The 12,184-nt window shown below is 41.6% G+C and overlaps 2 protein-coding genes across 3 annotated transcripts in view; both read left to right on the top strand.

Annotated features, from left to right (window-relative positions):
• KIF16B (kinesin family member 16B) overlaps nt 1-12,184 on the top strand; it is a 318,925-nt gene that overhangs the window by 262,035 nt on the left and 44,706 nt on the right. The gene's annotated exons all lie outside the window — the stretch shown is intronic.
• Nucleotides 263-11,025, top strand: LOC142491851 (uncharacterized). Its single transcript, XM_075594668.1, has 5 exons — nt 263-3,301; nt 3,403-3,586; nt 3,681-5,322; nt 7,765-7,771; nt 10,898-11,025. The coding sequence occupies exons 3-5, from the start codon at nt 4,117-4,119 to the stop codon at nt 11,023-11,025; spliced, it is 1,341 nt and encodes a 446-aa protein (XP_075450783.1). The 5' UTR covers nt 263-3,301; nt 3,403-3,586; nt 3,681-4,116.

The raw sequence follows: 12,184 nt of genomic DNA, 5'->3' as shown, positions 1-12,184 counted from the left end.
TATTATACCATGACGCCAGTACAGTCCATTATTATACAGTTCTGTATCTTCTGCTTTTTGGGGTGTTGGAGGAGACAAAGCATGCATGGCATGGGGTATAGCACTTTGCATTAGGACTCGAGGTTTACATTAGGTTTTGTGGGGAAGGGACTGGGCATGCATGGATTGGAGCACTGTGTCTTACCAGTCAGTATTGCTGGGAGCATTTCCTGCTCCAAGTGGGGGGGTGGGGGGGGGGGAGATTTCCTGTACGTTGTCTGTGCCCAGCTCCAGACATGCAAAATAGAAAATAAGCATTACGCCATGAAACAATTGAAAACAGTCAATGGTCTTTTTTTTTTTTTTTAGATTAAAATCATTGGTGGCGCATCTATATTTTTAAATAAATGTATAACTAGTAGTCATCAAACTAGTTGATGGACTTCCAGGTAAGAGCCCTTGTATGCCTCAAAAGGCCATTGATGCTGTCTCACGGTTCTCACACGAAGACTGGTAACATTAAAATAGCGCTTCACTTCTTCCATGATTGTTCTCCTTAAATTTGCAGGAAGACCCATCTTGTATTTATTGCCTTCATAATTTACATTTTTGGTCCACTCGCAGTACATCTCAAAACTGACGTGGTGTTTAAAGATGAACTGGGGATATTTCTGAGGTTGACTACCACATCTGATCTTGCATTTGTCCTGGACGCTCTGGGTCAGGTATCTCAGCATGATGTCTGGGACCAGTATATTCCTGGGTGCTGGAGCGGGTGTGCTTCTGGCAGCGAGCAGGGGTAGATGGTCTGGGAGGATGCTTTCCTCCTGTCGTGGCCTTACCGGGGTTGTCATCTCCAACAGAAGGTATATGTGTATCCTGGAGACGGAGGGGGTTAGCGTGGAGGTCCCTGTGGTGTGCATGGTGTTGGAAGCGTGAAGGTCAAATTGAGAGAGAGCATGGGGGTATGCGGCTCCTCAATGGAGAATAAGGCGCCACCAGGTCACCCTCCTGCTCCAGCATCGGACATACAGGGGCAGGGTTTCCAAGCAAAGAATAGAGCCCCGCAATGTTCCTCTCAATCTTATCCAGACAAACACCCATGCACTTATCCATTTTCTCCGTGCACTCCAAACGAAGATCCATCTTGGCCTCCATTCTGTCCCTATATTGCTCTGTTGAGTTGTCAGTGATTTCGATACCACTAAAAACATCCATCATGTGAACGACAGCTGGATCTGGTGGAAGGAGTGCTGTGTCATCCGGACGAACATCGGCGTGGCTGGGTGCTGGAAGAGGTGAGCAGGAGACTTCGGGACGAACATCGGCGTGGCTGGGTGCTGTAGGAGGTGCGCAGGGGACTTCGGGACGAACATCGGCGTAGTTGGGTGCTGGAGGAGGTGAGCAGGGGACTTTGGGACGAACATCGGCTTGGCTGGGAGCTGAAGGAGGGGAGCAGGGGACTTCTGGATGAGCATCGCTGGACTAAGGGTCAGAGCGTGCGGATGTTTGGGAATCGGTGGTGGTGGGTGATGGCAGTGAGAAGTCTGGGACGTCCAATTCGTCTTCGGTGGGTGCAGGGGCACTTCCGAGGCTCGTCCAAACAAGTTGATCCTCCATGATTTTGCCCATTTTCGTCTCCATATACAAAGGGCTAGGGTTTTTTGCTTTGTGAGTCTTTGGCACCTTTTCTTTGGGTACCTTTTGCTTGGAAACAGCTTCCGGCTTTCGCTTTCTCATGGTCGACACAGCAGAATAAAGCAGGTTCCTGCAACCGTAGAAACGGGGTTGATTCATTGGAAGCAGATGGAAGAATGCACAATACAGTATCTGTACAAGAGCTCGTTCAGATAGTGATCAGTGTGTGGGAGGCTATGCAATTTGTGTCACCTTTATGCACTGGGTCCCTAATTTAATTTTTGGGCGGGCATGGACACGAGCTGCAGCTGTTAAAAGTAGGTGTATACTTAACCTGTCAAGTGAGTTTTATTACATTACTGTATAAATACACCATCACTTATGTTGATTCAATGCACATTGAATATACATCGAATATACATTCCTCTGTGCTTGATTGATTTCTAAAGCAGCGATGCCGAGGAAAGTTATTTCAAAGGATCTCAGCATGAGAATATTGGATATGTACAAGAGAGGAAACGGAATTTTACAGATCAAACGCTAGTTAATTAATTCAGGCCTCAACTTAGCACACAGCACTGTCCGCTATCATGCCCATGGTCAGAGTAAAATTGTAAAGCGGAGTCCCCCAGTCACAACAGAGTAAGTATTTTTGTTTTCATTCTGCAATTACTGTATTACTTGTATAAGCTTCTTGCATATCAAAATGCATTTTTTTGTTTACCTGTTTTCTTTGCAATTCTTTTAGAGACAAAAAATATTGTACTACTTTTAGAAGTATAATTTTAAATGTCATGTATTTGTTTTGAATTATTTTTGTGCCTAACAAATTGTCCTCTTTTCTTTTAAACTGTAGGACGGCAAAGAGTCTGCTGGACGAAATCAGCGAGGCTAATGATGAGCGTTGTGCGGCAATAGTCAAGACTGTTCTAGAGAACAGTCACAATATCACAGCATCTGAGATGCCGAGACGCCAATTGGGATGGAAATATGGAAAAAGTGTCTTAAAGTACAGTATATTGCAATAGTATGCAGTGTCAGAACAGGGTTTTTTTTTTTTTTTTTTTCCATGTTCTTGTATAGCGCTCCTAGTTTTACGTAGCGCTTTACAGAGACATTTTGCAGGCACAGGTCCCTGCTCGTGGAGCTTACAATCTATGTTTTTTTTTTTTTGGTGACTAAGGCACAGGGAGATAGTGACTTGCCCAAGGTCACAAGGAGCCGACACCGGGAATTGAACCAGGCTCCCCTGCTTCAAAGTCAGTGCCAGTCAGTGTCTTTACTCACTGAGCCACTTTTTCTCAGGGTTGATACTGTACTGTAATTACTGTGCCGTAGTTAGAACAGTACAGGTAAAGTGTTGTACAGTACACTACTGTACTTTAGGTAACAGTGTGGTTTGACTGTACAGAACCTGTAATATTCTTCCTTGTCATTACAGAACTGATCCTATAATAAGGGATAAAAAGAGTGGACTAAGCATGGGCATGGATCGAAAGTGGCGAGACTTTTCAGGATATCATCTTTTCTGATGAGACAATTGTAGCTCTTGAGAAGTTTGCCACTTTTGCATTCCGCAAAAAAGGATGCCTATCTCTGAATCCTCAGCCCAAGCACCCACTGAAGATACATGTGTGGGGTGCAATCTCTAGACATGGACCAGGATGCATAATCATATTTGAGGGTAAAATAATGCACAAAGTTGCATGCTGTAGCCTTATGTAGTGTATTCTGTACCCTAATGTTAGGTTTTTTTTCATATTTTTTTTTCTTCTCTTGTTCCAGGAATCAGGGATAAAGTATTTTTCCAAGAGCAAATTGTCACCCGTATTGTTAAATACATTAGGCATGATTTCCCATCTGGTGGTCGCCGGTTCTTCCAGGACAATGACCCTAAACCTACCACCTCTTTTACCTCTATTACCTATATTCTTACGATCGGGATCAACTGGGTTAAGACGCCACTGAAGTAAGTGCTCCAGTGTACAGTAACTGTTTCTTATTGTTTTAAACTGTTTTTAAACTGTTCAACTAATTTGCCATTTTTCCCCCTCCTATTCCAGATCACCAGATTTGAACCCCATAGAACTTGTGTGACATTCGCCGAAGGATCATATAAGAAAGATTGCTAAACCATCATACAAGGAGGAATTAATAAAAGGAATAAAGAGTTTTTGGAATGACATACTCTGTACAAAAATGCAACAACTACATTGACTGAGTTTTGCCTGTTCTTTTAGAATGTAATGGGAATGCCACCGGCATCACACTATGATCCCATGCTTGCTAACCTGCCTATTTCAACCCCCCACCCCTTTACAACTTATTTTCTGCAGTCTCTCCCAAAACTGACTGCACAATACACTGAAACCCCGAACTGACTCTAGCATTGCAATACAGCTAAACATTTGACAAGGAACAGGCACACACCTGCTGTTAGTCTGCTCACACTCACTCTGCTCACAACAGCTCCTTGCAGCACTGCCTACCTCTGGCATCATGAACCTGCTATGTATTTTAACTTTTTTCTTTCTCCTGGCCTCATGGAGATGTTACTCCCTCTATCCACTACAAACTTCTCCATCCTGGCCCACACCCAACATCACCATACACCCTGGACTACTCAAAAGCCTTGCACTATCTACTGAATGTTGGTGGAGAACTCTAAAAACCAGCGCACCAACCACTGCTCACTCTAATGGAAAACACCACAAATTTACAACTTGCAAACAACTACCCAAATTTCTACTCATACTATTACTCTCTTTAGCAGGTGATATTGAAACTAACCCAGGTCCTCCCATTTCAGCTCTGTCCCATGCCCCTGAGAATTCCACCTTGAAATTCCAAAAAGGTCTATCTGTCGCCCATATAAACATCCGGAGCCTGCTGCCCAAACTGGATGAACTAAGGGCATGGTGCCTTATGCATAAACCCAAAGCCATCGTTCTTACAGAAACATGGCTATCCCCTAAAACCCCTGATGCAAATATCGCCATTCAGGGATACTCCATTTTTAGGAGAGATGGGTCAAAGAGAGGAGGAGGGGTGTTATTTTATATTGCAGACACCTTACAATTTACACTGTTAAATTACCCACAAAGTCCACCCTCTTTTGAAACTCTAGTTGGCAAAATCTGCCTCCCCTTTTCTAAGCCCATCTTGCTTGCTGGCATCTACCGCCCCCCTCAAGCCCCTCTACAATCCTTGACTGATATCACCCAATTTCTTGGCTCCAATTCCTCTCTGAATGAGAAGAGTGAGCTGCTAGTTCTTGGGGATTTCAACTTCAATTGGCTTGACCCTAAAAACCACAAAATCCAGATACAACTCAAGTCACTTAACCTATCACAACTCATTTCCCAACCCACACGGATAAACCTGAAATCGCATAACCATTCCTTGCTAGACTGGATTCTCTCCTCAAACCCCAGCAGAATACAATCCTCTGGCATCCTTCCTGATATTTTCAGTGACCATGCAATAGTGTACTGTGTAAGGAAAATTAAACCGCCCCATTCAAGCCCTAAAGTTCTTTTCACTAGAACATTTAAAAACTTTAACCCACAACAGTTTCTGGATGACCTTACCAACTGCCCATGGCACAGAATCGATTTAATTCCCGACCCCGATTCTGCTCTCGACTATTTCCAATCCGAGTTCTTAAAACTCTGCGATACCCATGCTCCACTACGCAAAATAAGGGTACGGGGGGCCCACCTTCCATGGGTTACACCTGACCTTATAGCACTCTACCAGTTCAGGGATGCCTTGTGGAAAAGCTACAAAGTAACTGGCACTACCAAGGATCTCAATCACTACAGATGCATGCGGAACATGTGCACAAGGCAAACAAGGCATGCAAAAGCACAATATTACTCTGACAATCTCCACCAAAATACATCAAACCCAGCTAACTTCTGGAAGGTTATCAACAATATATTCCAGCCTCCTTACCATCAACAACCAAGTAATATCACTAAGGGGGATATTACTCTGACAAACCCCACTGACATTGCAAATGCATTCAATGATTACTTTGTGGGGTGTGCCACTAACTTATTAGCGAAACGCAGCACAAACCCCAAACATGAATCTCATCCTGGGAGTATCCCTACAGTCCCACCCCCTCCCAACACTGCCCACAATTTTCAATTTAGCCCAGTATCTGAAGAGGAGATTACACAAGCGCTCCTCAAACTAAAACTAAGCAGCCAATGTGGACCCGACTTACTACAATCTAGGTTCCTACGACTTGGTGCCCCAGCCATTGCCAAACCAATTGCGTCCATAGTCAACTCTATCCTGTCTGCAGGCCATATCCCTAAGACCTGGAAAACTGCCAGAGTTGTCCCAATCTTCAAAAGTGGGGACAAAAACACTGTCTCAAACTACAGGCCAATCTCACTTCTCCCAATTCTATCTAAAGTCATGGAAAAATGTGTCCACTCCCAATTAAGCGATTTCTACACCAAGACAAATTTCCCTAGCCAATTCCAGTCTGGGTTTCGTCCCAAACACTCCACCGTAACTACCCTGCTAAAAGTTTGCAATGAAATCCAGTGTGGAATGGAACGGGGTCAACTCACTGGTGCAGTATTCCTAGATTTTGCAAATTCTTTTGACACAGTTGATCATGTTATCCTGCTTAACAAACTCCAGAGCTCTGGAATAGGGAAACATGCTTTAAACTGGTTTCAGTCCTACCTATCAGGAAGATCCCAACATGTGTCCATCTCAGGCTCTAACTCCAACCCCCTGGATATCACCTGTGGTGTCCCGCAAGACTCTGTTCTGGGGCCCCTACTCTTCTCAGTGTTCATTAATGATCTTCCCACAGCTTGTAAGGAAGCCTCAATACACATGTATGCAGATGACACAATCCTATATGCACACAGCCATTGCCTCTCTGACCTTCAACACATACTTCAGTCTGACTTTTTGAGACTCGAAAACTGGATTTCCCAAAACAAACTGTTTTTAAACACTGACAAGACTGTAACAATGGTATTTGGGACCAAGACTAAATTTGTAAAGCTTCCAGTGACTGAGCTCCTGATTAGAACCAACGCTAACACCACCCTAACACCTGTCACTAGTTTTAAATACCTGGGCTTATGGTTTGACTCCCACTTATCATTCGGGATGCACATTGATACCCTGACAACCAAGACCTATGCCAAACTAGGGGTACTTTACAGGAACAAATCCTCCCTAAGTCTCCTGGTCAGAAAGCGTATTGCACAGCAGATGCTAATGCCAATTATTGACTATGGAGACATAGTATATGGCTCGGCTCCTCAAACCCACCTTAGCAAACTTGACACCCTCTACAATTCAATTTGTCGTTTTGTTCTCCAGTGCAACTACAACACACATCACTGCGAAATGCTCAAAGAACTAGACTGGTCATCACTAGAGTCAAGTTCACCTTTCCTGTCTCACCCTCAAATACTTTCTGGGCAAGCTACCCAGCTAGCTGAACAAGCTCCTCACCCCTACCACATGCAGCACCTATCACCTGAGATCAGACTCCAAAAGACTATTCATGGTCCCAAGGCTCAACAAAGTATCCGGACGTTCCTCCTTCTCCTTCCGTGCACCCCAAAACTGGAACAACCTACCAGAGACTCTCATATCCACCACCAGCTTAAGTTCTTTCAAATCTATGGCTGTCTCACACTTTAATCTGGTCTGTAACTGCTTCATACGCTCATAATATATATTTTCTTTAACTGTGCACGCAATGTCTTGTATATAATGTATACCTTGTTCATTTATGTAACTGTACTTGTAACCATGTATTATTTGTTTTACTCTGTGCCCAGGACATACTTGAAAACAAGAGGTAACTCTCAATGTATTACTTCCTGGTAAAATATTTTATAAATAAATAAAATGTAGTAAGGTACTAGATACGGTTGTAAGGTAAGTATGGTACAGGTAAGTATGGTACTGTCAATTACCAGTTTAAATGTTAGCCTTACTGTATATTAAAGGTTATTGAATGTTAACCATTTTATGTCTGCACTCTTTACTTTGTACAGTATATACTGTACAGTATTTGTATTAGACGTGTACAACTGTAGTGTATTCTGTACCCTAATGTTCAGTTTTTTTCATAATTTTTTTCTTCTCTTGTTCCAGGAATCATGTATAAAGTATTTTCATAAGAGCAAATTGTCACCCATATTATAGAGCACTAGTTGTATGCTTCTACTGTCTCTTTTCTCTATAGGGTCACCCCTGATATTGACTCTAGTTGCTGATAGTCTCTGGACTGGCTTTTGACTGCACCCCCAGTGAGGATATTTGTACTTCCATTGTTCGTCATTTGAGTACTTTTTTTTGTAGGGAGATTGGTACAGGGATAGGGAAGTACCATTGGACATTTTGGTGTCTCTTGGGAACGGGCCTGAAGAAGGGGTTGTGTTCCCCAAAACGTTACCGCCCCCCATCCCATGTACTTTTTATTTTTTCCCCATCTGATTCCACCCCTCCCTCCCTTTTCCTTGTTTTTCTCCCGCTTCCCTTATGTGGTATGTTTTTTGGTCTTGACTCACATTGATGTGGATTTGTGTTTTTTGTCATTACATTTTCTTATTGGCATATTCCCCTCCTTTTTGGACCTTGTTTGTGTGCTGGGAACATTAGGTGGTGTGTGTGTGTGTGTGTGTGTGTGTGTGTGTGTGTGTGTGTGTGTGTGTGTGTGTGTGTGTGTGTGTGTGTGTGTGTGTGTGTGTGTGTGTGTGTGTGTGTGTCTACCAAAATGTGAAGGTATTGAATAATAAATATAGAATAAAAGTTATGAATATTTATTTTTGGGCTTTCTAAACCAAGCTAATTACACATGCAAAGTCTAATTATACTGCAAAATGCAACACCATTGATAAAATAAAAATGTTGTGATTTTAGCAATGTAAAAATTGATTGAATATGAAAACATTGCATCATATACAGTAAGGTTTTGTTTAAAGCTCACAATTATCTCTTTCTCAAGAAAAAATGTTCCTTTAATTTTTTTTCCCCGTTGAATTTCTAAGTCTGATTCATAATGTGCTTGTGTGTGGAACAAGGAAATGGAAATGTCTCTATCAGCAGCCAAATCATGAAACGGTTGTCTTTGTGTTCTCATGGCCTGGGGAAGATGTTGATAGCTAGTCCCATGCTTTTGCCGTGGGTGTGGTGGTGAAATGCAACTGAATTGGTCTGTCTTAGAGTACTGCACAGATGATCATGAAAGATTAATAAACAACTGTTGGAACTGTTTTAAAATGTAATAAAAAGTTATCACTCCCAGAGACCATGTTTGTGTGTGTAATATTTCGATAAACAGTATGAAAAGCAGATTAAGCCTAGCAAAAGTTGAAGGTATTGAATAGAATTCCCCCCCCCCCCCTCTCAATTTTAATAATATTTATTTTCAGAGTTTCTTACCCAAATTAATTACACATGCAAAATCTAAATATACTGCAAAATGAAACATCATTGATTAAAATAAAAATGTTGTGATTTCAACAATGTAAAAATTGATTGACTATGAAAACATTGCATCATATAAGGTTTTGTTTAAAGCTCACAATTATTCTCTCCTCAAGAAAAAAATTAAATTGTCACTAACTTTTTCTTCCCCCGTTGGATTTCTAAGTCCGATTGAAAATGCGCATGTGTGTTGAACCAGGAAATGGACATTTTATAACAGTTTTCCATTAACCAGGAAATAAAATACAAGCAAGAAGCATCTCGTTGTGAAATTTTAGCACAGGTTATGAAATGTAATTGAATCGATCACTGTATAAAAGAAAAAAAGGCAACGTTTTAAAAAAGCGATATTAGAGTTCCATCGAAATTCATCCTTATCTTTTGACGTTCGATTTCAAAGTTTCTTTTCTGAAAAAAAACATTATGCTATTTCTGGTAGTGCGCATGCATCAAGTCACGCTCTAGTGTGCATGTGTACAAGCATTGATACTGTATGGCAGGCATACACTACTGTAGTGTCATTGATAATTAAAGTTAATACTGTAGTACTGTACATTATATTTACCTTCATGATAAACTTTGCCAACCGGGTGGAGATGAGCTAATGTCAGAGGTGTATTTAAGCTTGGGTCACGGTAGACCAGAACTTTTAACTCAAATACCTGGATCCTTTGATTGAGCAAAGCAAGAGATAAAATAAATTGTGATTTTTTTTTTTTTACAGAATGAACACAGCTTTTTTTACAATTACAACAAAAATACATTTACTGGAATGGGGTAAAACAAAATTTCTTGTTCCCAAAACGAAATGTTGCAAAACATAGTCTCAAGGAGCAATTTCCCAGGAGTGGGAGTTGCTCGTGAACAGAGCGTGAATCAGTCCTCGGTCAGCAGCGCAACTTGCCACTGCTGTTTACTCTGCCAGAGCTGCTTCTTTCGTTCTGTTCCCTTAGTACTCGATCTTGGAACCTTAGTTCTTACGAACTCTTGAAGTTTAGCTGAATTTTGGTTACGATGTTACGATGTTACGAATCTCTTCAGCATGATGAATCTGAGGCCTCGGGCATGGTCAGCGCTTACGTGCTGACCCGTGCTGAGGCGCGCTGGTACTTACCAGTGAGCCCCTACAGCCGCAATGAGAGCTGCTTTAGTAGGGGCTCGTCTATGCTTCCGCAAGCACACGGAAGCGTAGGTCTTAGGGAAATTTTTAATTCAAGCGCTTGCCGGAGCGCAGGGCCGGTCACGTGAGCGGTTCGCCCAATGAGGGCGAACCAGCTCCGTGACGTCACTGGCCCGCCCGCCGACACGCCCCCGACACGCACCCGGATGGCGCGCTGTCTAAGGCCAGGGAAAGCACCCGTTTTCCCTCAGCCTCAGCGCGCCTCCGCACGCCAGCAAAAAGCATGGCCGAGGCCTTAGGTGAATCTGTTACAGCATGATGCCTCTCTTCCTGATTGGCTGCACGTGTTGTTATAGGGTTTACATTCCTATACATAACTAGTGCAGCCTATCTCTCCGTGGGAATATTTCTGCAAGTGCATTAATTGATTTTTAGTTTTTATTATTTGTTTAAATATAGATGTACAGCGTAGAAGGTGTTGATGCTCCCACTGTCGCATTTCAGCGGGGGGGGGGTGACACTGCGCTAGCAGACACCATTGTGTCTACATCAGCCACGTGTGAAGAAGGGGTGGGGATGACGCATCATTGTACCTGCTGGCCCATGCAATAATGCCTGCTACATCTGTAAATGTTATTACACAAATAGAGCTGTTTTATGTGCTCTTCTGCTTTTTAGTGTTCACCCTACTGTACCAGTTACAAGAAGATTGGAAAGTATTCCTTGAAGTAGCACCAATCACCTCCTTAAGACAATTTATGGATGTAATCTGTATTGGAACAATGGTTTTGGTGTCCTACTTGTAGCACATTTAGATTTATTTTGTCCTTTACTTGTTATTTGTATTTACATTATATTGCATGTGAAGCAGTTTTGGCAAACATTTAGATTTGCATGCCTAACATTCAGTAATTGGAGAATTCTTGGGGAAAAGATTCCTAAATATTTTTTTCCTAAGGTATTAATATTTATTGCTGCTTAGATTTTGGATTTTCTATTTTTAAAATGAAAATTTTAAGTTTTTTTCTAATGCAGGAATTTCTGAGGCACTTTTGTCAAGTCTTCAAAAAGTGAAACTAGGCCAAGTTCCCTCTTTCATTTCTAACAAGAAAGCAAAACTAGACATTTCCTACGGCTGTAGACAAAACCTGCTTTACTTTATTCTTTTAGCTGTATTTGAACTGCCTGTCAAACTTGCGACAAAAGTCTTGTAAGCCATTGCAGCCTTGAAGGCAAAGTATATAATATAGGAGTGCTTTTAAGTAAAAGTAGCTAGAAAAAAAGATTCTTCATATTTATTTGTTAAATACAGTATTTATTTTCTTAATCAGAAGTTAGATCAACATTGAAGAAACTGAATTTTTTATTGGCTATGTAGACAAAGGAAACCTTGGCAAACTAATATTTTATCTTAGGAGGGAAGATTATCTTGAGAATATTGCTCTTTGCATCACCAGATATAGAACATTTCAGTATTGGTATTAAATACTTGTTAAAAGAATACATAGAAGCTGGTAAATATTGTTATCCAGTATAAATAATAATGGAAAATATTTTGTCCATCAATCTCCTATATTTCAGCCATCAAATATAAATTCATGTGTAAGGTCTCCCTTCCATGGTTCCAAAAATCTATAATAAAAAATCACCAGATAACAGACATCTTCACCATAATTCACAAGGAGAGTCAGGAGGAAAACTTACCACTACTTGGCATTTAAAACTTTTTATTTACAACTTCCCGCATCCATATCGATGTATGCATCTTTCTCTGTGTGAGTCCTGTTCTTAACTCCCTTTTTTAAATGCCATCTCTCCATTCAAATTCCAACTGTCCCTTTGCTCTGCCAACTGCCTCCCATAGAACACCACTCTTGTGGCTCATCTACAGGTTCCAAGAGCAGCAGCACAGCTCTTAAAGTCTATGCCTTTCCTAGTGCATCGCATTTCAAATTAGTAAACTAA

This window comes from Ascaphus truei, chromosome 4 (assembly GCF_040206685.1).
Source record: "Ascaphus truei isolate aAscTru1 chromosome 4, aAscTru1.hap1, whole genome shotgun sequence".
Classification (NCBI taxonomy): Eukaryota; Metazoa; Chordata; class Amphibia; order Anura; family Ascaphidae; genus Ascaphus; species Ascaphus truei.
The sequence above is the reverse complement of the archived record's forward strand: the minus strand, read 5'-3'. Positions and strand labels throughout refer to the sequence as shown.